Source organism: Artemia sp. Qi Xiang Cuo, chromosome 13 (genome assembly GCF_049724085.1).
Source record: "Artemia sp. Qi Xiang Cuo chromosome 13, ASM4972408v1, whole genome shotgun sequence".
Taxonomy (NCBI): domain Eukaryota; kingdom Metazoa; phylum Arthropoda; class Branchiopoda; order Anostraca; family Artemiidae; genus Artemia; species Artemia sp. Qi Xiang Cuo.
The window spans coordinates 19,419,678-19,446,542 of record NC_142806.1 but is presented as its reverse complement, the minus strand read 5'-3'; the positions used below and the strand labels follow the sequence as shown (position 1 = coordinate 19,446,542).

The following is a 26,865-nucleotide window of genomic DNA, read 5'->3' as shown; positions in this document are numbered from 1 at the left end:
CCATGAGCCTTGGCTATTCTACTTTTAACATCTTCACTGCACCCACCATCTTTACTGAATAATACTGCAAAGGTAAGTGAAGCTGCCCACCTGATCAATCTTTTCACTACCCAACATCACCTATTCGTCTTCACTTATTCCTACCCTTAGTGACTTAGTCTTCTTCTTAAAATTAATTTTCAAACCTATTCTAGCCCCCTGAACTCGCAAAACCTCTAAAAATTCATTCATTTTGCTCATACTTTCATCTAGGATGCTTAAATAATCAGCATACTCAAAGTCCAGGAGACTTTTACCTCCCCATTTAATTCCTTATTTGATTTCAAAATTACGCTGAGCTACAAAAAGTACCATAAAGAATATAAAAAGTCAAACGGATTTATTTTTGCCTTTGTCTTTTTTTTGTCTTACGAAATTATCCCTGGAAGTTTTCGTATGCATGATTTCTCTGTCTATCAAATATTTTCAATTATAGGTAATCAAACATCTGCTTGCAGAGGTCAGGAAAGAAAAGCGGACCAAGGAGCAGGACGACGGACACGAAGCGAACTGAATGTCCCAAAACTCCCTGCCCATGGCTACCCAATGGAACATCCTTTTAATAAAGATGGGAATCGATACATTCTTGCTGAGCCTGACCCTCATGCACCCTTCAGGTTTGCTTTTGTGTTTGGCATAATTATGCTTAAGTTTTCGCTAAGAGCAAGGGTTTCTTCACCCAAATCCACGCATAAGATTCAAGAATAGGGTATTTTCATGCCGGGAAAAATATACTAATGCGCTTTTTGTTTCTGCTTTAAAAAAAATTCGTAAATTGTAATTGTGTTTTCAGTAAAGTGATAGTTTTGCAGAGTCCTACTGACATATGGAACGATTATTAGTTGCTTTATTTCTACTAGTTTTCTAGATATATGTTGCACAGGCTGTGAAGCAATCGTAGTTGCTCGTTTTTGGTTTAAAAAGAATTTATAAGCTCAGGAATACAAATTCAGCATAACCAACTAAGCTAGCCTCTTCCTGCAGATTTTTTGTAAGAAACCAGCAACATAATTTGCTAATTGGAAAATACCAGCGTCATATATTATTTGTCAATGTTTAAAGCATAGAAGCTGGTCATCTTGCTTAGTTGCATTATCAGTTTTTGAATATTGCACTTCCAATTCTCCAATAGCGATTCGATTTACTAGAGATTTCGTCTAACAATGTTCGGAAAAAAATAGTTTAAGAAAACGCCAATTGTTAGCTAAGAAATTTTGTTAGGAAGGTAGAATAACTACTTTTAGGAAACACTTGTGAACAAAAGTTGGGATTTTAATCAAAACCAGTCATATTCATTTGGCATAACTTATCATCTTTAACAATATGCCAAGGGTCAACAATGTAGATCCAATTGTTTTTTGGGCTTAAATAACAAAATTTTCATTGATTTTGAATAATAGCCATATATACAGTATAAGGATTAGTAATGGTAACAACAGTGGCAAGAAGGTGTGTTCAAGAAAAAACACTTTTAGAAAAAAAATTTATGCGCAATTTATTTCTTGTTCTATGAATTAATAATGGGGGCAATATAATTCAATCAATCAATTGATTTATTAATTACCCATCAAAAACAGGGAGGGGCAAAATCCTTTGGTGGAATATAAAAGAAAAAAAAAGGACGCTAACAACAACAAGCAATACATACAATAAATTGTTGAGATATAGATCCAAGGATTGCACGAATCCGCAACCTCAGAAATGCTCTGACTTGTTTATCTATAACATTAATAGAATCTACTATATTATTCTTTCTACGAAAAAGTGTATTCCGGGTCCATAGAGGTAAATATAGCAGATATTTTGCAAATAAAAAAAAACTACTGATTTGCAGCTCATGGAAATGTGCCACACATGAGGCAGACCAAGTAGATGGGGTACAACAAATGCATTGAAAACCTTTGCTCGTTGAGCCCTATTCAGATGGACCGTTGCAGCGACTAGAAAGGCGAAAGCCTGGCGAATGTGTTTAGTAGCAAGCTCGATGATGAGCTCAACTGTTTCTTTGATATTTCCACAAATAGGCATCCCCAGGTAAATAAGGCTTTCACGGAGTTCAAACTTGTCATTCGACAGAAGTACACTGTTACGAGTATTTTAATAATAGAGCCTACCACAATCGTTTTACCGATTCGTTTTGCCAAAACAGTTTCGAAGAAGAATTTTGAAGAAGGTATTTTTTATTATTATTCCCTTGAATCATTACATTGAGAAATAAAATGACATAAAGAAGGGTAGAAAGTGATAGTAGACGTAAATGCAGTGATAGTTGAGAAGTGAGTTAATATAACAAATTTATCAGGGAAGTTCTTTGCACTGTTTGAGAAAGTACTTTTCAGAGGCAACGAAACAGAGTTGACCGATTGAAGAGCGATGTGTCTCCTTTGTATTTTTTTCTACACAATAGAACATGAGGATAGTTTTAGGTACTTCTTTGAGTGAAGATAGATCAAACCACGAAAGCAAGGCATGATCCCAGTTCTCGGGCTATGATGAAAGAAAGTTTATGGTTATGTCACTCAGGGCCGTATCCAGGATTTATTTTCGGGGGAAGGGGGTTAGAATTTTTTTTTTAAACGCATCAAAAATTTGTTTATGTTCATATTTTGTTGCGTTTTTACAAGTCGGACAAATATTTTTTTTTCGGGGGGGGGGGGGAGGATCAAACCTCTAAATCCTCCTTTGGGCACAGCCTTGATGTCACTATATGGATGGACGATCATATATTGTTAAAATAATGCTAATTGGTCTTACGTACAAGTTCAATGGAAAGTGGTTGGTCACTGACTGGGTGGGAAGAGGTGATAAGGAGGGATTTAAATGAAATTGGAACTTAGTGGTGGGGAGTAAAGGGTGGACTTTTAAACACACCGGGACAAAGGAGTGTGTGCACCTGTGTTGACCTCAGGTGGCTAGGTACCACGGTGAATTGTTAGCAGTAGTAGTAGTGATTTTAATAGACACTATAAAAACAATATTGAAGTAAAGAAGACGAAATTGCTTTATCAGGGAAGACAGTTACGAGACGCATCGAGGAACTCTCTCATGATATAAGCAGTTTGCAGACCTTATCCATTTTTGTTGTCTTATCTAGTTTTGGGTTAATCAACGGACATATTTGGTGTTGTACAGCTGAAAAAAAAAATCTATAAGAGGAATTGAATTTAATTTTATTGTGTTTGGACGGTGAACTAATCTGGAGTCATTGTACGATAAAATATTAGCATTAGAAGTTTTTCAGAAAGTAAAATTATTCATCGAAAACGGAAAAGCTCATTCGTGTGAACTGATGGAGCGCCATCAATCATAGATAAAATCAGTCACTATTTTATAAATCAAGAGGCTTTATGGGGCAAATGTTTAAACGTGCAGCATTTTGTGTTACTGGTTGTGAATTCTGTGAATAAAACTAGAGCAAGAGTATTAAACAGTAAGAGTTCAGAAACTGTTTTGATTTATTGAATTTGGAATATAGATATTCCAACTTTCATGATGAAGGTCTCCTGCTGTTTAGAGGAGTAGTATCGATTAGATTGAAAAAATTGAAAAATGGTGTTCTCAATAAGTTTAGAATAGGAAAATGAACTACCTGAAGGAGAACCCTATTATTTGACAACGTCTGATTATTTGAATTAGCAATTTTAGTTTTTATTCCTAAGCATCACAATGACCTAAATTTAAAACTACAAGGTATTTGTAGCGAAATTAAACCTGTTCTTTACTAAGGTAGAAAATGAGGATGATAAAATTACTCAGTTTACTCATAGACAGCGCGCTATCGCTGCTTAAGTAAAGAACGATGTGGGTACAATGTGTTGTTTTTTGTTTTTTTTCTCCATAACCGGGCACTTCGTATCGAAGGAGTTGTCGTAGAAAGTTCGAAAAGGGCTCATTCGATTGCAAATTGGAGTGGCTAGTCCCCTTTTTAATAGCCGAAAGTGATTGGAGGGCAACTAACCGCCCCACGCCCATTGTTCCAATCTAAATTTTGAGTTAGCCATTGTGATCAGCTTAGTTGATTTCCAGGTAGAAAATATCTTTTTGAGGATGACACTCTCCAAAAAATCTCAGGGAAATAGTTTTAAGTTATGCCCTGGGGGCATATAAGGTTTTTATAGAAGGCGTTGTCGTAGAAACTTCAAAAAAGGCTCATTCGATTGGAAATTCAAAGGGCTAGTGCCCGTTTTAATATTCGAAAGTGATTGGAGGGCAACTCGCCCCCCTCGCGCCCATCAGTCCCCCGAACACATCCAATCAAAATTTCTAGATAGCCATTTTGTTCAGCGTAGTTGATTTCCAAATAGAAAATATGTTTTTGAGGAGGACACTCCCCTACAACCCTCGAGCCAAGGGTTTTGAGTTATGCCCTTGGGGCATATAAGGTTTTTATAGAAGGCGTTGTCGTGGAAACTTCAAGAAAGGCTCATTCGATTGGAAATTCAAAGGGCTAGTGCCCTTTTTAATAGTCGAAAGTGATTGGAGGGCAGCTAGCCCCCCTCCACGCCCATCATTCCCCCAAACTCATCCAATCAAGATTTTGAGATAGCCATTTTGCTCAGCGTAGTTGTTTTCCAGACAGAAAATATGTTTTTGAGCAGGAAACTCCCCCACAACCCTCGGGGCAAGGGTTTTAAGTTATGGCCTGGGGGCATATAAGGTTTTTATAGAAGGCGTTGTCTTAGAAACTTCAAAAAAGGCTCATTTGATTGGAAATTCAAAGGGCTAGTGTCGTTTTCAATAGTTGAAAGTGATTGGACGGTAACTAACCCCCCACACACGCCCACCTTTTCATAGGCATTGCGCTAGCGCTGCCTAAAGTTAAGAACGATGTGGGCATAATGTGTTGTTTTTGTTTTTTTTTCATAACCGGCCCCTTCGTATCGAAGGAGTCGTCGTAGAAACTTTGAAAATGGCTCACTCGATTGGAAATTGGAGTGGCTAGTGCCCTTTTTAATAGTCGAAATTTATCTGAGGGCTCCTAGCCCCCCCCCCACGCCCATCCTTTCCCCAAACAAATCCAATAAACATTTTAAGATAGCCATTTTGTTCAGCGTAGATGATTTTCCGATATAAAACGAGTTTTTGAGGAGACTCCCCCAGAACCCTCAGGGTACGAGTTTAAATTTATACCCTGGGGGCATATAAGGTTTTTATTGAAGGCGTTGTCGTAAAAATTTCAGAACAGGCTCATTCGATGGGAAATTCAAAGGGCTATTTCCCTTCTTAATAGTCGAAAGTGATTGGAGGGCAACTAGCCCCCCCCCACGCCCATCTTTCCCCAAAACATACACTACTAAAATTGTGAGACAGCAATTTTGTTCAACGTCGTTGATGTCTAGATAGAAAATTTATTTTGGAGGAGAACACTCCCCCACAACCCTCGGGGCAAGGGTTGTAAGTTATGCCCTGGGTGCATTGAAGGTTTTTATAGACGGCTTCGTCGCAGAAACTTTAAATAAGGCTCATTCAATTGGAAAATCAAAGGGCTAGTGCCCTTTTTAATAGTCAAAACTGATTGGAGGGCAAATAGCCCCCCCCCCACATCCATCATTTCCCCAAACATCCAATAAAAATTTTGAGATAGCCATTTTGTTCAGCGTAGTTGATTTACATATAGAAAATATGTTTTTGAGGAGGATACTCCGCCACAGCTCTCAGGGCAAGGGTTTCAAGTTATGCCCTGGGGTCATACAAGGTTTTTATAGAAGACGTTGTCGTAGAAACTTCAGGAAAGAGCTCATTCGATTTGAAATTCAAAGGACTAGTGCCTTTTTGACAATCGAAAATGATTAGTAATATTTTTTGTTGTTGTTGTTGTTGTTTAGACCAGGGAATTTCGTATCGAAGGAGTTGTCGTGGGAACTTCGAAAGGGGCTCATTTGATTGAAAAAAGAAAGGGCTGATACCCTTTTTAATTGTCGAAAGTTATTGGAGGGCAACTAATCTCCCTTCCACTCCCACCCTCCCATTTGCCCATGATGTTTAAAAAGTAAATGTTCCCTTAAGATTAAATCAAAATTCAATGTCATAATGCTAATTACCAATAATGCATCTCAGCAGTATCCCAAGAACGACCGAGGGTATTATGTTCAAACTTTCGAGGCTACTTCTACTCTTAAAATTTAACCGAATCAAAATAGTTTAAGTGTATCAAAGCTATCAAAGAGAAAGTAAACAGTTTTTTTTGCGAATGATATCAAGTTTTTCATTTCAGGTCAACTAGAGGAGGTATGAACCTAAGTTAAACAGTACTATTTTTGTCCAGATTTTTAAAATGGTGTATGTTGTTAAAAATTGCTGAAAGTTTTTCTCCAGCATAAAAATAGCAGGCCAAACTATAAAGTCTTAAAAAACGAAAGAGTTAAAGTGTTAAAGAGATTAAAGATTTAAAGTGTTATTTTCTTTTTCCCTGAAAAGACTATGTCAATATAAAACGAACAGAAATTAATTAAAAAAACTTTTTCCACAAAACAAGTTTTTCAAAGAAAAGTAAAGAACTCCATTAAACAAAAAAAGGGCAAAAATAATATCAAATAATATACCAGGCTCGAAACTACCACAAATCAACATCAATAAATAAATTAGACCCAAAACGAACAGAAATTAAAACAAATATCAGAGTCAGACCCCAAATGAGAAGAAATTAACATAAGTTGGGCACAAAACCCCTATGCCTTCCCAAGGCCACAACAAAATTTGCACCTTACTGAAAAAAATATAAATGTTTTTACTTTTACAACTTTAATAAATCAAATAACTTTAACATTTTGATTACTAAATATCAGTATATGTATATTAAACTGACAATGCACATTCATTTGTATTTTTTCAGTAAAGTGCAAATTTTGTTCTGGCCTTGGGAAGGCACAGGGGGTTTTGAGCCCAACTTATGTTAATTTCTGCTCGTTTTGAGTTTTTACTCGTTTATTTATTGTAATTTCTGTTCGTTTTGGGTTTCATTTATTTATCGATGCTGATTTGTGGTAGTTTCGAGCTTGGTAGATTATTTGATTTTATTTGTGCTCATTTTTTGTTTAATGGAGTTCGTTACTTTTCTTTGAAAAACTTATTTCGTGGAAAAGGTTTTTTTAATTAATTGCACAAAAGACCAGAGCGAGCGTATTGAGATTAATAGTAAAGTGAACAATTAGTTTCATGAATGAAATTAATTAAAAGAAGGGCGTTAATAACTGATTCATGTTTGAAGGTAGCTTTAGCACCGTCGTGAAATGATCATCCTCTCATGAAGGAGATTCTTAACGGCTATTATAGATGAATGCTTTATTAAAAATGGCGTAAATTATTTTACTTCGGTTTGAGATTCCCTTTTCCTTTTCGTCCCTTAAGGAAAACGGATAAGGTACGAGACAGCTTACATGCTGGTACGAGGCATGTAAGGTGTTGGTGGCAATGGACAATGAACTTCAGCGAGCTACACAATAGTTGATCGGGGTCAAAATTGTTTTATTGATTTCCCTAAGATTGATCACACACACATCTAAATTTGGTTTAAGAACGAGTCTACAATCAGTTTTCAAAGGCCCTGAAAGTTTAGCCTCCTACCAATTTGTAATTTTTTTTTTCTTTAGACAAGAATTTGATGAGAGCAACGATTGGGCAGGGAAACCGATTCCCGGTTGGTTATACCGCACGCTTTGCCCAACATACGTTTTGCTTGCATTGCATGACAGAGCTCCTCAGTTGAAAATTTCGGAAGATAGACTAGCAGTGACAGGAGATAGAGGATATTGTATGGTTCGAGCGACTCATAGTAAGTATTCGGTCTTCCTTTGAAACCAAATTTTCTTTCTCGTTGTCAACCCAGTAGCGGCGAATTTACTAAATGAAAATATAGATAGAAAAACGGGTATAAAATTTAAATAAAGCAGTAGGACAAAAAAGAAAAAAATTAATAACAACAAACCTTAAATAATAAAAATCCGAATATTTTGACTCCATGTCCGGGAGCCTTTATTAACGGAAACAAAATGAATGGGAGAGAAAAATTAGTTAAGATAAATTAAACACAATATATAGAGAAAAAGAAAAACAAATAATTAAAACACACATCTTAATAATTTCCTAGTATCACTGCAAATAAGCAACACAGAATGACATAGGCTACAGATTGTCTCTGGTATACTTTCAATTTGGCTAAAAATTAAATACAATGCTTATTTGAAAATTTTATTATGCCCTAGGTTATGACCCATGATTGAAATTATAAGTTCAAGATATATTGAATTATAGATAAAATCCAAGGCAACAGGTTAAGAAAACTTATGAATTTTAAATTGAATTGATCTTTTATTTGCTAACTTAGCTGCGGTCCGTTGACATCTTCCAGTATGGACCTCATCTAGAGTCAGGTTATTGGTGATCTCTAAAAAGTAAACTTTTTGGTGTTCTTAGTAACTATGATTTCAATCAATTTTTGAAAATTCTTTTGAACATGATTACAGATTATCTAGAGAAAGATTAAACCTAAAATTTTGACAATTAAAAAAAGAACATGAAAAACAATAAGTATCAATGTATAAAGCTAAACATTTTCCAGATTCTAATGTGATTAATTGAAGCAAAAAGACCTTAACAGAAAAACAAAAAGAAGTACTAAAGAAAGGTGTGAAATTTGGACTAAGTCCTAAAAAAGTACCAATCTAAGAAATAATTTTAAAGAATGAGACAGGGATTCACAAGATTTCAAAAGATATCAATAATTTAAGGATGATTTAAGATTGAGGGATTGTGAATATTTTTATTTTTTTTTTAATTTACAAGAGAACCTGAAAAATAAAGATATAAAATTTTTTAAAATATCTAAAAACAGATGATTCTTTAATAATAACGAAAGCTGATAAAAAAAAATATGCAATAGTAATTCTAGAAAAGATGATTACAACAGTAAAAAAGAAACAATTCTAAATGATAATTAGACTTATAAGAAACTTGGAATAGACCCAACTGAATCTTGTGAAGCAAAATTAAATAAGAATTTACCTGATCTTAAGAGCAATGGAAATATACACCGCAGATGTACTTTATTCTTTCCGAAAGGGTCGGTTTGCCCAAAAATATAAGGTCTATCAAAACACATAAAGCAGATATTCCTCTGAGACCCATAATAGCGACTGCTAAATCACCAACGGAGAAGATTGATCGGTAAAATCACTTAAACCGCTTTTATATTTCCAAAATTCCTACGTAAAAACTCAGATTTCTTAAAAAACAAACTAATGGATATAGAAATATCGAGTAAATCGAAGGTATTTAGTTTTGATATACAATCAATGTACACATATGTACCATTTGTGAAATCTTTTACGATTTTATCCAAAAGACTTGAACTGTATAAAGATAAGATATAAAATTCAGCCACAAGAATGGAGATAAAAACTATATGAAATTTAGTAAGATAAGACAGAAAAAGAAAAAAAAACATAAGATAGAAAAATCAGCCACAGGAATAGAGATAAAAACTATATGAAATTTAGTAAGATAAGATAGAAATAGAAAAAGATAAGGTAGAAAAATCAGCCACTGGAATAGAGATAAAAACTATATGAAATTTACTAAAATAAGATAGAAATAGAAAAAGATAAGATAGAAAAATCAGCCACAGGAATAGATATCAAAACTATATGAAATTTAGTAAAATAAGATAGAAATACAAAAATAGAAAAGATAAGATAAAAATCAGCCGCAGGAATAGAGATAAAAACTATATGAAATTTAGTAAAATAAGATAGAAATAACAAAAATAGAAATAGAAAAGATAAGATAAAAATCAGCCACAGGAATAGAGATATAAACTATATGAAATTTAGTAAAATAAGATAGAAATAGAAAAAGATAAGATAGAAAAGTCAGCCACAGGAATAGAGATAAAAACTACATGAAATTTAGTAAAATAAGATAGAAATAGAAAAATATAAATATAAATAGAAAAGATAAGATAGAAAAATCAGCCACAGGAATAGAGATAAAAACTATATGAAATTTAGTAAAATACCTTGTAAATATACAAACTGTTTCGATTTTAGAGATAATTTTTCATCAAATTTTGGGATTACCAATGGAGGACCTTTAAGTCCTTTTTAGTAAATACTTACGTATATTATGTTGAAACTTTAACTATAGAAACATATTTCTTTAAACCTAAATTTTGGGGAAGATATATGTATGATATTTTAGTTATTTGTTTTAATTTTCAACATCCTTGAGACTTAAAGCAAATGATATTGATATTTTAAATGAAATACTTGATGTTTTATGTATACTTTTAAAAGATTTTACGACATTTTCAAATTGTTATTTTTTGTCTAAAATCAATCTGGAATTTTCGTAGTTAAAAGAATTAAGACAAAATTCGAGCGAATTAAATGTAATTCATAAAGCCAGGCTCCACTTACGTTAAGTCAGAGCCTTGTGTTTGCAGCAGTCTTCCACTCACGAGGATCGACTGTCCTCAACTGTAACTGCACTTTAAATAAACGTAACAATTTTTCCTGAATAGTGTAACATTTCGTCACTGTTACGCCTAAAGATCATACCTGACATTTTTACACGTCCAAGATAATAGCTAAAACCGTTCGCTAAGCTGTTCTCAAAAGGAGGGCAACGTAGATCAGGAGTATCAGAGAATAATTAAGCATGCATTACCTTCTGATTCTCCCTTTAAGAATAGTTTAGCAGACGATTTTTGGCGATTATTACAAAAATATGAAAGTATTAGGTACAACCTTAAGGCGCGACAATTCATAGAAGCTAGAGCTAAACTTGATGAAAGAATGAAACTCAAAAACTATTATATAGGTCTATCTAAAAAATCATGGCATATATTAAAAAACAACACAGATCAACTAATGATATTATTTTCTATTCTATATTATTAATTTCAAATAAAAATCTACAAAAGAAGTCATTAAAAAAAACTAGAGAGCTAAGCTATACCAAAGACAGGCAGAAATAAAATCAAATAGTAATTCAAGTGTAAAACGAATATAAATCACTGTCAATAAATACAACCCCACCCCCCAAAAAAAGAAATAAATAGAATTCACAATAAGTAACTAAGTCAAGCTTAAAACGAACAGAAATTACCACAAACTGGAGTAGGTCTAACGCCCGACTAAAGGGCACTTGAATCTTAAAGGGCTTGGTATTTTCAAGTATAACTTGCCTCTTTTTACTCTTTTTAGAAGAGGCTTCCTTGATAGTGTCAAGATGTCCACCATTGTTTTCTTCCATCCAAGTTCTCCACCCACCAGCTTCAGACCGGCTCGGGCAGGCAACACTCGCCTCTTAAAAGGAAGAGGTGGGTCTCCCACTATACACCGATTATCAGTGGCAAGCGGCAGATAGTCCTCAGAACCGATAGCAAGAGAACTTCTTTTTACCTAGGACTTTCCCTCAAAGGCTGCTCTTTTGTGTCATGGCCGGTACTTCATATGTCCAGGGGGAATGACTCCCTGTGCATGACTTTGTGGCCATTACTGACGTGGTGACTAAAATTAGCAGTAGTAGGCTCCTGTTGGTAGCATGAGAAGGTTTTCATATCTACCCCCTCCGTCCACCGATGCCTGAAGAGTATGATGTTCAATTCAGACAAGGCTGTAAATCAGCAACTTGTTCAAATTTTTACTCACAAAGATAAGATTATGCTATTAACGGGGAATTATGAAAAACAGCAGACGGGTAATAAAAGATATAAAGAGTAAATCATTTATTGATATTTGTTCCTTATTCATAAATAAATGCTCTTTTAAAACATAGACTGAAGTCCGTTAAGAATTTTGTAAATTCTTGCGTGAATATGTAGGAAACAGTGTCTTTTGAAGAAACAAAATTGAAGTTTTTTTGCTGATTGATTTTGATCTTGGTTGATGATCAATAGTAGGATTCATACGGAATAAGGTTTAAACCGAAATATAGAAAATCATACTGAAATATATATAAAAACGGTTTGGAAAAGAATGCAAACCATTATATACTTTAATGCCAAGAAGTTGCTTTGATCGAATTATTATTCTATAATCAATCGTTGCAGACTCCTCTTATCCGACGTTATTCTTTTATTGTTTTTTTTTCTCGTTACGTTACTCAGTCTTGGTCAATATTGAATCCTAGTAATTGCTCTCCGAAAAATCCTACAAGTTAGTTCTTTCAAAATTGCTATATTTGAAGCTATTTTATCTCCGATTTTGTGTGTTATAAAAACATTAATTTCAAATGGAAAACTTAAATTATGTTGTTTATTTTCTATCTATATTGTTATTCAGTCTACTTTGCGTTAAAGCTTTCCTTTTGCTATCCAAATGTGATTAATTAGATGTTGGTGCTAAGTCCTCTTTTGTTCTACCTTTAGCTTTAAATTTCGCGTTTTAATTTTAGGCGTTAGTAAAGGCTCATGGTACTGGGAATGTACAATAGGAGAAATGCCTGATAACTCTGCAACACGTATAGGATGGGCTCAGTGTTTTGCAAATTTGCAAACGCCCCTTGGATTTGACAAATTTGGGTATTCGTGGAGATCCACGTAACTTTCAAGCTTATGAATACATTTGTTTAAAAAAAAGAAGAAAATTTAGAAGCAGTTGTTCAAAGACAGAAAAAATAAATGAAACATATAAATAAGTGAATGAAAGAAGGTATATAGACGAAAGTAAAAACTAATATTCATGGGGAATTGGTTACCCCCTTAGAAACTATACTGAACGTTTAGAATAATCTAAACAAATTTTTCCAAGTGATAAAAAGACAAGAGGCACCTCCCCCTCCATACTGATGTGAAGGACCCCTCATGAACAATTGAAAAATACATTTTTATAGGTATGATTTCTGAAGATTTATAACACCCGTCCCTCACCCCCAACAAAAAAAAATCGTGAGATTCATTTCACTTCTTTAACCATCTCTATTGCCTTGATTATTCCTATTGGTGTTATCTTGGTGTTGCTTTCTAAACGAAAAGTTAAAAAAAATCAAGTTTTTTCACATGAAAGTAAAAGGATGTTGAAACTTAAAACTAAAAAGAAGCATCATATATATAAAGTGACTCGGGAAATTATCTATCCTCTGAAAGTCGATATAAACTGAATAAACCAAAGCAATACGAAATCAAAGGTAAAAAGCAAATAAAGCTTCTAAGTAAAGGAGTTCTATGTTGTCCATACCATATCGTTCCACCCACAAACTAAAATTTCGACCTTCTATTGCCATCGTATTTAACTTGGATGCAATAATGCGATAAGCACGCTTTATTCCAAGATCTTCAGATAAATTATTTCGTCGCGCATGCCAAATGAAATCATCTGCCAACTGATTTTTGAATCTTTCCCAAAGAGCTTTTGTATCTGCAGGATTACCAAAAACAAGAATCTGTACGAAGAGTATTCGCATTACAGAATTCATTTTGGACAGTGCCGATTCTTCTAGAGCGTCGAACCACTGTTTATCTTCGAATTCAAGGCCATGAGCCAGGGAAGCTTTTTGTGTGGAATAAACAATGCTATCAACTGTTTTAAGATCGTTAAAACTTGTTGCATTCTTCACAGGATACAAAAGTACTCTCAAATAACCCACTTTAAGAACAATTCTCCTAATAATGGATCGTTGGAATTTGGAATTTCAGCTGAAATAAGATCATCAATTTCAACTCGATCCTGAGGCCTCATCATGAATAGTAACTGCATATGTGGTAGTCCACGTTTTTGAAATTCAATCGTATACGCATTTGCTGCCACCTTTTCAAATATGTGTCCCTCATCAATATTATTGATTATATCGTCAAATTTCAGTTTTATAATTTGAGTAATGAGATTGGGACGGTCTTGAGGTGACTTTTTTTATGATGAATCTATCATCAAATTTAATACTTGCTGCTTCTTTAAATTCGGGCCAATCAGGGGGCAAGTCACAGTTATAAGGAAATCTGGGGTTCCAAGGTGACGAACAGTAGCCAAGGCGTCTTCAAAATGTTCAGCAAAGTAGCGTGTTGATCCGATGAATCATGACGGTAGTATTGCTTTTTCGCCAACGAATGCGTTTCGTTTCGAGGCTTAGTAGTTGAGAAGTCATGTAACATCTACGTAGTTTTCAGCCATAATAGTTTTCTGGTTAAGTTTTATCCAGTAAATACGATTACGCTCAACACGAATATCGGAATCGACGAGGTACTGTTGGAAAAGTCTTCCACCAAAATGCAAATGATGAATCCTGTTAATTGCTTGAATTGGAACTAACTGAGCACTACTGAAAACTAATTCCGTCAACAGCAAATATAAAGTAATGCTGACAAATAAATAATCTTAATTCATTTGTGTAACACCCCTCAGAATGAAAAGAAAAGTAGATATGTATAATATTTTCAGGAAAGGTACAAAATTTCATGAAGCAAAATGCTACCATTTTTCTGATGGGTATTGCGAAGGAGATGTTTTGGGTATGATGCTAATTCTACCTGATGCACATAACCCTGAGAAATATTGACCTCCAACTTATAAAGACAAGGTAAACTATATGACTTGTTAAGTTTGTCCCATTACTTAGCATGAATTTTTTGTTTCTTTATTTTTTTTGTGGATTACTTGTTCTTGGGACAAAAACACGAATGTTTAACAATTGTCCTGCAGCGACTGTGTTAACATGACTTCATAAAATACAATTACTTGACTAGGTGACTGTAGATGCAGGAAAAGAAGTTTAGGAGCTGATACCCCTTTCTGCGAAATCCTCAAACTTTTTTTTTCACGCTTTGTAGCTTTATATTATTTAATTTGATGTTCATTCACAGGGGAAGATTAGCCTATTCCACAAGTAGGGATCAAGGCGTAAAAAAAGAGATAAATTTTACCCATTTACTGAAATAGAAGGTGAGTTAATTTAGAAATCCAGCCAGTTTCCAACAGACAGGAAGGGGGGGAGGGGGCAGCTCCGTTTCAACCCACGGTCTGTTTTGGTTAGGGAACATTCTGCCAGTCATCCAAGAATAGACTCTGCATTCTTAAAGTGCTGGAATGATCTCCCCTCCCTTGTCCCTCACATTTCAACAAGAAGTCGTCTTTCAAAGGGAAAAACCGAGAGGCCACATTTTACTCCGATTCATTGCAAAATAGACCTTTCCATTTATATTAACGTTTTGTTAAGAACCTTGTAAGCTTCTTTCTAGCTTTCTTTTATTCCTTTTATTCTTTGTTTTATACTATTTTTATTAGTGTTTTTTTTTTCAAGTTTACTTTTTATCTTTTTGACCATTAAAAATTATGGTGTTAATTTATGCCGTTGGCTTGCGAGTGTTGATGAACATGCTGAATCATTTATAGCTTGTCCAGAGGTTTATTACAACCATGGTTTTTCGGTTGTAATAGTTATTTTTATAAATGAAATGTATGTTTTACTTATATAATTATCGTCTTTCAAAAATTCTTACTAATGTTTTGACACAGAAATGACCCGTATATGCTTTTCTATAACCAAATAAAATCAGAAAGATAACACAAAAATCAATTATTTTTGTGAAACAGAAAATCTTGCAAATATATATATATATATATATATATATATATATATATATATATATATATATATATATATATATATATATATATATATATATATATATATATATATATATATATATATATATATATATATATTGTATATATATATATATATATATATATATATATATATATATATATATATATATATATATATATATATATATATATATATATATATATATATATTTATATATATATATATATATATATATATATATATATATATATATATATATATATATATATATATATATATATATTTATATATATATATATATATATATATATATATATATATATATATATATATATATATATATATATATATATATATATATATATATATATATATATATATATATATATATATATATATATATATATATATATATATATATATATATATATATATATATATATATTTATATATATATATATATATCTCTTGTCTATATATATATTCTATATAGCACGCTATTTCATTAATTTAGGGAAGTGGACGGGCGCAATTCGGCATCATATTGTTTTCTCTATTCTGAAATTAATTTTCTCGAGATTTTTTATTTTTTTTATTTTCAGGGATTTGTCTTCTCATTGAATTTAACACAAAAAGTTTGCTAATAAAAATGGAACTACTACTTTAGTAATTTTTCTTCTAATTTTTCTTAATTTGCCTGAAAAAAAACAACATTTTCTAACCGAACTGTGTGTTGTTTTTTTTTATTTTAAATGTTCACAAATTCTATGCCAATTATAGATGGTTTGGTGACAATGTCAGAATAAAAGTTGAATAAGAATGATTTTATGGGAAATGAGATGAAAAGGTTGTTTCAATCCCTGTGGTGTATCCTCCTTAGCCTCTAAACCAAAGCTATACTCCAGACAGTTTGGTGTTAAACACCCTTTAACTAAATTCGAGACGTAACTCTCTTTTTCTTACAAGAATAGAGCTAATATGTATTTCATCAGACTCTCTGAAACTTTTGACGTGAAAATGCATATCATTTGCGAGTTAATTTTTGCATAAAATGATAATATTCATCATGCACTGGATTTTCGTTAAGGTGTATTCAGACGATATCCCTTATCACTTGATCCTTTTTTCACTTGAGTTTTCTAGGTTGAAAAGTCAAATTCAAATAACTTAAATGGTGAAGAACTTTATCTTGATTTCAAAAGCTAAACACAGCATGGAAAACTAAACATAGCTAGATCGATAAAATGATGGCTAACAGTCAGTTTCTTTTTCAGCCCCTAGTCAAATTTAAAAGCTACCTATATTACGAAGAAAAAGATGGCACTGCCGAAGCACTAAAGCAAGTTAAACCAATGGCAAAAAGCAAAATTTTATTTTTCAAAAATGGAGTTTGTCAAGGAGAGGCTTTTACCGACATTAATGATGGAACCTACTATCCTTGTATTTCGTTGTTCAAATCTGTCACAGTCTCTGTTAATTTTGGACCGAATTTTAAGCATCCTCCAGAGGAATACGATTTTAAGCCCGTAAGTATACAGGAAAAAACAAGTAGAAGTGCAGAACAACTAGACGTACATGACCTAGTTGATATAAATTGAGGAAATCATGAATTTAGATTCTTTTTCTCTTTTTTTTTTCATACCTTTTCAATAAGACAAGTACAGAATCAAGCGAGGTCTGCTGTGTAAAAATAATACTTTTTTCAGTTATTCAAAAGTAGTTCCTATGGAAACAACAAACACACTGTGCCTAAAGGCTCTTAATGTTGTTGAGCTTATTTAAGTTTCCAAAAACTGAAAGCACAGACTACTGTTAATTACCTCTGGATTTGAAATCATTATTTAAAACACGTAGTACTCTTTAAACACGCGTTGTGCTACATTCTTTTATATATTTATCTTGAATATGTTCAAGGTTAACATGGATAGACCGTGTTTTCCCGATGAATGATGACACCAAAGAAAGAGGTAAACTAATCAAGTTAAGAATGCAATAAGAAACAAAGTTAAGAAACAAATTATTACCCGATCAAAGCTGCCGCGTGAACACCCCTGTTTCATTTTCTAAAATGAAACTGTAAAGAGAGTCGACGAGCCTCATCTACTGGCGATTCATTTCTCCACTGACCTTTCTTGGAACAACGACTTGATCGGGTGAGAACCTTTTGTGCAAGAAAGCTGGGAGTTATTCTTCGCTCCAAAAATCTTCTTCCAGCCTCCTCGATTATCCCACTTTACAAGTCCGGCATCAGACCCACAGCTGAATATGGATGCCCGCTATATACTGGTGCCCCGAAATTGCCGTCAGTACCACTCCAGAAGATCCAGAATAGGACAAACATGGCGGGCTGCGCATGTGCACATGACTCACTCCAGCCTCTAAATGAAAGGGTTGATGTTGCAGCGATGGCTGTTTTCTACAAGTACATGAATTCGCCTTCCTCAAACGAGCTCTCTCGCATTGTTCCCCCCTTTGTTCAACCGACAAGGAGGACGCGAAGGCATAAAGCTCAGTCCAATTATCTAAAGGAGGACACGCCAAGAACCGAGTACTTGAGGAACAATTTCACTGGGCGTTGCATTTGTATCTGGAACGGTCTTCCTGGGGATGTTATTCCTGCAAAGCCCTCTGTTGACTCCTTCAAAGAAGGTTCAACAGACATTTAAAACCTCGAAGTTTCAAAAAAAAAGGTAATTGAATAGCGGCATATCAGATACCCCTTAAGTACCTGGCGCCGTGAATATAGGAATAATAATAAGGAAAAAAGATAACCTTGTCAGGTTCATGGTTTTAAGGCAGGAACTGTTTCTGTTTTGGACCAAACTGGAAAACAGAAACGACCTTTTATTTCTTAAAAATAGCCTTTTTAACAAACATTTCCATTTTTCAGTTTCTTGGAATTTATAAGAATAAACTAAACATTTAGCTATATATTTGTTAATACAAAAGACCAGATATACAAAAACTCGACATAAATTAAAATTTAGCATTTCACAATTTTCGTAGTTTAAGTGTCTTTGCAGTCATTCATAAGGACTGCTTTCGCTTATTTTTGATTTTTTAAATTAAAATCTAGTTTGTGGACTGTAATGAACAAGTTGAGAGCCATGGCTAATTGGAAAAAAAGCCAAGACCGATGGTCTGAGTGAAAGGCAAAGCTGGCATAATCCTTTTTCGGAATTGTATAAAAGTGATTTCATTTCCCTAGTTGCTTGAAATTCAATCATCCATCCATCCTAGGGCAGAACTAAGGCTGATAGGCATGGAGTAAGGGTAATTCAAATAGTCTATCAGTTCGATAAGCCATTTGAAGGCATCATCTCCTACAATCAGTTCAGGTAAATCATCTAAGATGTCACCAGATTCTGCACTGGACCCCGAAACATTTACAGGCAGATCACTCACTAGCACTGCCTGGTTTCTGTATTCACACAACTTTAGAGCATTAGTCACCTCATTATGCAGGTTGTATGTAAAGCATAAGCTTCTATAATGTCACCGTCTCTGACAGACTTTACCGAATTTGCTCATGAATCAGCAAATATAAATTAGACTTTCCGTAGAATTCTGAACTTCTGTGGGCTACTACAGATTGCAGAAATAATGTTGGTGCTAGCGGGAGCAACTTTAGTCTCTTAATGTCAAGGATTCTATGCAACAAAGTGAGCTTGTCGTCAATACTTTTCATTGCGTAATGATCTGTATTACCTAGAGAGCCACACTTTGTTTTTGAAGAGCAGCAGTCTAGGGTTAAATTTATTTCCAGGCTTTCTGGAGCTCATCCTTGAGCTACTTGACCTTCATTTTCTTTGCTGTAACTAGATGTCTTGCAATACTACAAGTAGAGAGACCAGTAAGACCTCCTGTTAGTTTAGAAATTAAGAGACTATAGTCCTTTTTTTAAATATTGAAATAGAAAGCTTGACGATGCTAATCGTTTTGCTACACGACTTGTTCAGCTTCAACTGCTGTTGCTTTGTTGATTTAAAAAAAACAACTTTACATCACTTTTATTGTTTGCAGTGCCTTAAGCTTGAATTAGGGGGATCTGAAATGACATGCTGAGCATGCTAAGCTGAGGCAAGGCTGTAGAATGTTGCTTCTTATGAACAGCACTTGGTCTAGGTTGCTTAGCAATTTTGAGCTTAGCCATGGGGTAATTTTTAAGCGATATTAAATACCCCTTCGTTGGCTTCACATCTTTTCTGAAGTAACAGCAGATAATTGCAGTTGTCCCTTATCCCTGTCCAAAACCTTTTGTAATTAAAAAAAATTATTTTTAAAATAGAATCAATTTTTTACTAAAAACTGTATGTTCATGTACAAGATTGTACATAAAGAATCGATATAGCTCATTATAAATGGGGATTATGTAAGTTTTATCTGATATATTTGGGTTGCAGCGGTAGCTAGTAAGAGACGACCACTTCCCATACTAAGACAGCTCCTTGGCTTGATACATAACAAGGACGTCAACCAAATTTTATTGCACACTGAGCTCTCTCAAAGGGAGAGATGAAAATAATATTTATCTAGAATTGTTTTTATCTATTCTGTTCATTACAAACACATATTTTTTTTTTATATCCGTTAAATATCTGATTACTATAGTGCCTATCCCAAGAACCATATGGTGTATTGAGGAAATAAAAGTATAATACTAATAATAGTAAAGCGTAGGCCCTGGACTCTTTAATGTAGCGAGAATTTTTTGCTGAGAACAGATGGACTAATTAGACAATCGGAAAAAGCTGCTCGTATATATGTGCAGGGCAAAAAAAATATTTATTCACATTTCCTGACTGGCTGCTGTAAGGCAGCAAGCCAAAATTAATCATTTCATTGAAAATTTAATCGCCTCATACTGAAGGGTATTCTGTCTATATGTTTAGCCTACTCCTCTTGTTTAACAGTTCCTTGATTATAGCATTAAATCCTGTAATTCAAGGTATGACTGCTTTAATGTTTGACTGATTTTCACAATCGAAAACCTTTCTTCAGAACACGTATAAGACAGCCCTATTCGCAATCAAAACACGGAAAATGAAGAAACACGGGTTTAAGAAAAGCAGAAACGACAAAAACGTTAAGAAACAGAAATGGACTAGAAACAGAAACGGAACTGAAAAAAACGGCTGCCTGTTTTCCGTCGTTTTTTTCTATTTTATCAAAAAAAAAAAAAACGAACATAAAACGGTAAAAAAAAGGAAACAGAAACGGAGCCGGCTTTTAGTTTAAGCATATGAACTGGTATTATACATCGAAATGATGTTCTTTTTGTTATGAAACTAACATGACAACAATAAATAACCATATCGCTGCATAGGCGATCTTCTTTTCGTCTGATTACCAAATTAAGGCGATCAAAGTACTAGCCATACTAAAACAGTCCCGACATTATTTCCGTGCTTTAAAACAGTCCCGAGTGTATTTGCTGTGACTTCTGTACTGTTTATTTATAAGAAATTCTCAAAGTTATTACTCGTGACCATAATAAAGTTGTTAGCAAGATGGTACCTTTAAATGAGTACCTGCTCCATTCTGTTTACAGCCTGGCTTTTTAATATCTAAATAATGCGGTGACAAACTCAATATTTGACTTCCACAAACTCAATATCTTCCGTTGGTCGTATCTTCTATGATGCCTCAAAATGTCAAAGGCCATGATTGATTTCTGATATTAATGTATTATTTCTAGGAAATACCCTTGTTAATGTAAAAGTCAATTGGGTATTTTGACAACAAAAGGTAAATAAAAAAAATGTAAACTAAAATCGTTGAACGAATCAGGTGAACGTGGAAATAATTTATGATTTTTCAAAAAAGTTTCACCATCTCTTTCGGAATCTGCTATGCACTCATCAAAACGTACATAGTAGGGGCTATATTTTTTCATCAGTTTTTTATCGTATTTCTGTTTTCAGGTTTCAAATCGAGCTGAGGAAGGGATTGTCGAACAAGCTGTCGCATATATGCTTTACCTTGTTGAGAACGAGGGCAAACTAAGGCTTGATGTTTTTTAGGCTATTGTTCCTCTTTTTTATATTTTTTGTAAAAATACATTTTATCTGTCAAATTGATTCCTTATTTAAGGACGTGAAGATCGGGAATGTTTCTTTTTCTTGATTTACAGTCCATAAAATCGTTCTTACGTCAAGCATAGAAAAAGACAACCAATAGAAAGAAGAGATCAAAACCAAATGATAAAGGCACAATTATATTTTCTAAAGGTAAAAGAGAATGTAGGGTTATTTTATATTATACTATTATCTTAAAGCTTTTATTCGTTTGAATCTGCCAACAATTTTTATTTCTATTCAATTCAGTAGAATTTGGCTGAATTCTGGTTTGGCTCAAATTCCACCCGAGTTTCATTTGAACTCAATGAAAGGAAGGGCAACAGAAATCTATGATACTTATATCAAGCATGATGAAAATTTAGATTATGATATATAAATATTTAGATAAACATTAGATTATGATACGATTAAGATTTAGAGCTTTTTAAAATTAAAAACATAAATGCTGTAAAGTATACGCACTTGTAGTCTAGATAAGAGGTTGCAGTTGTAGCATTAGCTTCAACCTAGTGCAGCCTATATTTCGGATGAATAATAATTTCGGAGACCACACTGCCTTTCCATGACGATAAATAAAAGTTCTAATAGGGATAAAATCCTTTTAATAGACAGTGATGTTATCATCTGGTATTTTTGTGAATCACTGTCTATTAAAAGGATTTTATCCCTGTTTGAACTTTTATTTATCGGATGAATAATGCAGTCAAGAGTACGAAGATACCGTAAAAGTACGTTCATTCTACGGTATTTTGTCTTATCAATGTCATCATTTAAGGTTAGAAATCCGAAAAGGGGATTTCCCGTGGTCCAAAGGTGCTGTCATCAGCTTTTGCAAGCCATTTGTCAGGTTGATGATTTCAGTGTAAATTTGTTATATCATTTGAAGCATTTGAGACTGTGTGTAAGAATGGTATCACATGTTCCTCATGCAAGTTACCCATACTCTTTGGGCTCAAACATTGAGACACTAACTTGATTAAAACTTGAACTTGTCAATCATTTTATGAGCATGTTTTTTTGGTCTCCAGATCTTTAGTTAGGATTGATGTATACAGTAGGAAGCTTGGACGTATATAATTCTGTAAAACTTATGTTCCCAGGCCTAATAAAAAAATCAATTGGGGTAGTTATTGTCTGCCTTTCGTAAGGTATTGCTGTGTTTTTTATAGATAAGGAAATTTTTGTTGATTTTCCCAGCACTGGCAGTTGATGTATTTATTGGGGATAAACAAGTGATATAAATACTTTAAAAGGTCATTGATGAAGTGCAGAGATCATCTTACAAGTTAAACAGTAGAAGAAAATTTGGGGAAGTTCGTCCCATGATAATCTTTTGGGACAATCAACGCTGCTAGAAATGGATTTGCTTTAATCCATAGTTAAAACGAAACAACTTGCAATGGTGTGGTATTATGGGCATCAAACAAGGTGGAGTCAGGATCCAAAAAAGCAGCAGTATTACATTACCAAAGTGAAAATGAGGGCTGAAGTCACTGACAACTCATAGTTACCTCAACAGATGTCTAGGCGAAGCTCTTCTTTATCCTTTGTGATACCGACACAGTCTACCGTGGGTTTATAAATAAGAGGACATACTAAGTATTACCTTGAGCTTTTACGTTATTTGCAAGAAGCCGTCTGCGAAAAAGGAGCGTACACATAAAGTCCAGGATCTTGCACTATCATCTCGCACTTTGTCAAACTTCGCTCAAAATTTGTTAGTGTCATCAAAACACTACATTGCGTTCCATTGTCACCATAAGCGTCATGGTACCATAAGCGTCTTTTCCTTATTTCTTTCAAAAGATAAAGAAGTATTGGAAGAGGTTTTTTTAGGCATCTAAAGAAGACAAAGGCGGAATTGCTTATTGATATGAAAATGACAAAGTAAATATCCTTCTATCAGGGCCTTGTGGATTAGAAAGGATGTAGGCCTAAGCACAAGCATATTACAGTTAATGGAGAGTACTTTGAAGGTGGCCGTACCTAACTTACAAAAAAGAAACAATTAATTATTTATCAAGCTTTGTTAAAAGAAAAGAAGATTCAATCCGACAGAGAAGAACAAAAAAAAAAAAAAAAAAAAACTATTAAAAATATTGGAACCAGCATGCTGCTAGTTGCCAATTTGTTTTCATCATCTGTATAATATCCTATTATTGATATTATTATATTCTACTAGCTTTACTATTGAAATGAAAGAAGCAAATGACTAAAAATCGACTAATTCAGCCAAAATACTGAAAAAACCAGTTCAGCATTACGCCATCTTGACGCCAGATATCTTTGACTAAAAAAACATTAACTATGTATATACTAGAATATGATTTAGCTTTCTTGCGTAACTTTCTACAAAAAAATAAATAAATAAAATGAATAGGAAATCGTTTACAAATGAATTACTCGTGCAATGAATAATCTTTGAATGTATTTTGATTTCCAATGTGTAGAAAGAGAGTTTGGTCACGTTGCACACTTTTTTTTAAGAGAGAAACAACTCACATGATATTTTATCATATCAAAAAAATATGCGAATTAATGTAAATTCTATTGGATTGTATCAAAACGAAACACGAACAAAATATTTAGCCACATCCAGAATAAAGCTGTATTTCAAAACTCAACATAATAGAGGATTGGCGCTATAAGACGTGGAAATTCCTGCACTTCTTAACAGAATGACAAAACAACAAATACATTTTCTTTTGACCAGGTATCATCACAGGATGTCCGGAATTCAATTTTACACCAAAATTTAAATAAAGTAATCCTTATGATTTCATACCACCACGTACAATCACTGTTTTTTCAAACAGACCCAATTTGTCACCAGTTTCATCAATATTCTCCATTAATTTAGTGCAGTGTTTATAACATACATTCATAATTGTACATTTAATTGTCTACAATATTTCCATGATAATAAATGATTAGTTAATAGGGTAAAAGGAAAGAAGTTCAACACCACTAAGTATCTTCAGACGGTTTTTCACTGCCACAAAAGAGAAAAAAACACGTCTTTTTTCCACAGAGCTCCATTATAGTAGCTGCTCACTAACTGTTTAATAGTAAATAATTCAAATAAAGTCGCGAATCCTACAGGAATAAGACATTCCAGGATGCGATTCAAATAACATTCACTGATTCCTGCCACCTCGGCGAGCCTGTTGTGGATTACGAGCATAGTCTCGTTCACGTCTTTCCCCACGCTCGCGTGAATAACCGTCTCGTCCATCTTGGTCTTCTTGACGCTGATAGTCGCGGGAACGCTGCCCATCACGGTCTCTATTTCCTCGATCCTGAAAATGAACACAAATTATTTTCAAGAAATTACAAATCTTACAATTTCACTACCCTGTTTCAGATGATTTACCTAAACATAGTCTGTGGCCAGAACACGCTGGATTTCTTGGAAAGTCAAATTATTTCACGCCAAAATGCTTCCAAACGTGTTGCTATGAGAGAATGGTTAACAAAGCGCAATACAATTACTAGATTTAAACTTGAACAACCAGATCTTTTCGTGCGTCATTCATCATTTCTTTGCCATTAAACATTGAAAATCTCTTGTAATGATAAGTATAGGCCTTGTTACCCAGCAACAATTAAATGCATAGAATCGTTAATATGTTAATGGTTTCCCTATAAATCGTTTTCTGGTGCTCAGAAACATGTCAAAAAAAAATTAAACAAAAGCCTACAATTCTTCTATAGCCTTAAAAAACATACTTTTGTTTAGATTCAACTACCAAACTCTACTAGAAATAAATTTGAACATTGCTTCCTGTTAAAAAATACTAAGTTGCAACTATCACTGCAACCATGATAACTAGAATTTTATGCATTAAATTTCTGCGTCCGACAAATATAAAAAGATTACAGGTGCTTAGTCTCAAAAGAAAACTAACCAATCACATTCTGTTCGGGAGATAGTTTCTTTGTAATTTGGGAAATTATCAAAATGGTGCCGCCCTCCCCCGTCAAAATATGATGGCATTGAGATCTGTGAATAACAAGTAAGAAAAAAAAGACTTAACCACGGTTCGACCAAGTGGACCTTTTTTTTTCCTTTATGTCACAATTCTGCTTCACTGGAGGATCCTTTTTTGATACACTGGAATAAAAAAAGTCGAAGCCAAGTGTAAAGAGTAATACTACCTGAAATATCATAAATCATAGTGACAAATGTTTATTTTCTCTTCAAAATGCATTACTTTTACCAGTCTTTTGTTGCATTTAAATTCAGGGTCTATCTTACAGTTGACCATGATTCTTTTAACTGATTTATAAGCCACTTCCCTTAGTTTGATTGATTCCAAGCTGTGTAGTCAACATCAAGCTGGCAAAATACATTTTTAGGAGCGTGTATTCCAGTAAAAAGGACAGAGGAGGACCTAGATATCAATGAATCCCCTTATACGGAGTGCTTAATCAAATACAAACAAATTTTACATTTTCAACCTCGCAAAAGGCATATTGGACTACAATTCCTTGAAAAGTAAGTACGAGTTTTTCCCAATAACCGCAATTCCTTGCCTAGGCGAAATTCCCTGTTTCAAAGATCGCTCGGGGTAAACATGCAGAAGAAGAAGTAAACTGCATGCTTAAGCCTGCCTTGCATTGACTAATGAAACTTCGCCATGTGATCATCACAAAAAGACACGATTCTGTAGTGGCTGAATCACAGGAATTGTCACGGCACTTGCATCATACATATTCCAGCAAGGCCGAATCCATATGGGGAACATACAATTTCTTGAAACGTGGATCAATATATGCGGCAATCGTGAGGAGTGTGATCTGAAAAATCCCTACAAGCCTAGAAGGCATTTTACCTAGCCAAGCCTTTCGGAGGTCCTCAGCAACATTTGAGAGAAGAGTCCACCCTCACTAAACGTAGTTTGGGTTTGAGAACAGGCTATGCCGATGGCTACAGCTATGTATATTGTGTATCAGCATGTATGAGTCAATAGATTGAAGATATTATTCTTCCCAGCCATTTATGAAACAATTTTCTATATTGGATCTCTTCTACTGGACGTTCACCGGTAGACAGCAGAAAAAGCTGAAAATAATTGAAAATATCCATATGTCGTTTTCTATATCGATATTTACGTTTTGATATTCAATGTAGATATTTGTTCCGATACATCGATGTCTATTATTGCCCAACACTAGTTGCCAGTCGTTTTGATATTAAATACAA

The 26,865-nt window shown here is 34.0% G+C and overlaps 1 protein-coding gene and 1 pseudogene across 4 annotated transcripts in view; one reads left to right on the top strand and one right to left on the bottom strand.

Annotated features, from left to right (window-relative positions):
• The window catches only part of LOC148945044 (set1/Ash2 histone methyltransferase complex subunit ASH2-like), a 40,499-nt pseudogene extending 18,850 nt beyond the window's left edge, over positions 1-21,649 (top strand). The window contains exons 3-8 of the transcript XR_016142751.1: positions 476-656; positions 7,629-7,810; positions 12,433-12,577; positions 14,412-14,550; positions 16,854-17,105; positions 21,504-21,649. The product of XR_016142751.1 is annotated as a set1/Ash2 histone methyltransferase complex subunit ASH2-like (transcript). The remainder of the gene's footprint in view (positions 1-475; positions 657-7,628; positions 7,811-12,432; positions 12,578-14,411; positions 14,551-16,853; positions 17,106-21,503) is intronic.
• A 2,604-nt stretch (positions 21,650-24,253) lies between these two features.
• LOC148945043 (uncharacterized) overlaps positions 24,254-26,865 on the bottom strand; it is a 45,504-nt gene continuing 42,892 nt past the window's right edge. For all 3 annotated transcript variants that reach the window (XM_089098863.1, XM_089098861.1, XM_089098862.1), the window contains one exon: positions 24,254-24,958. In XM_089098863.1, the coding sequence (XP_088954989.1) occupies positions 24,797-24,958 (162 nt within the window). In that variant the 3' untranslated portion in view covers positions 24,254-24,796. The remainder of the gene's footprint in view (positions 24,959-26,865) is intronic.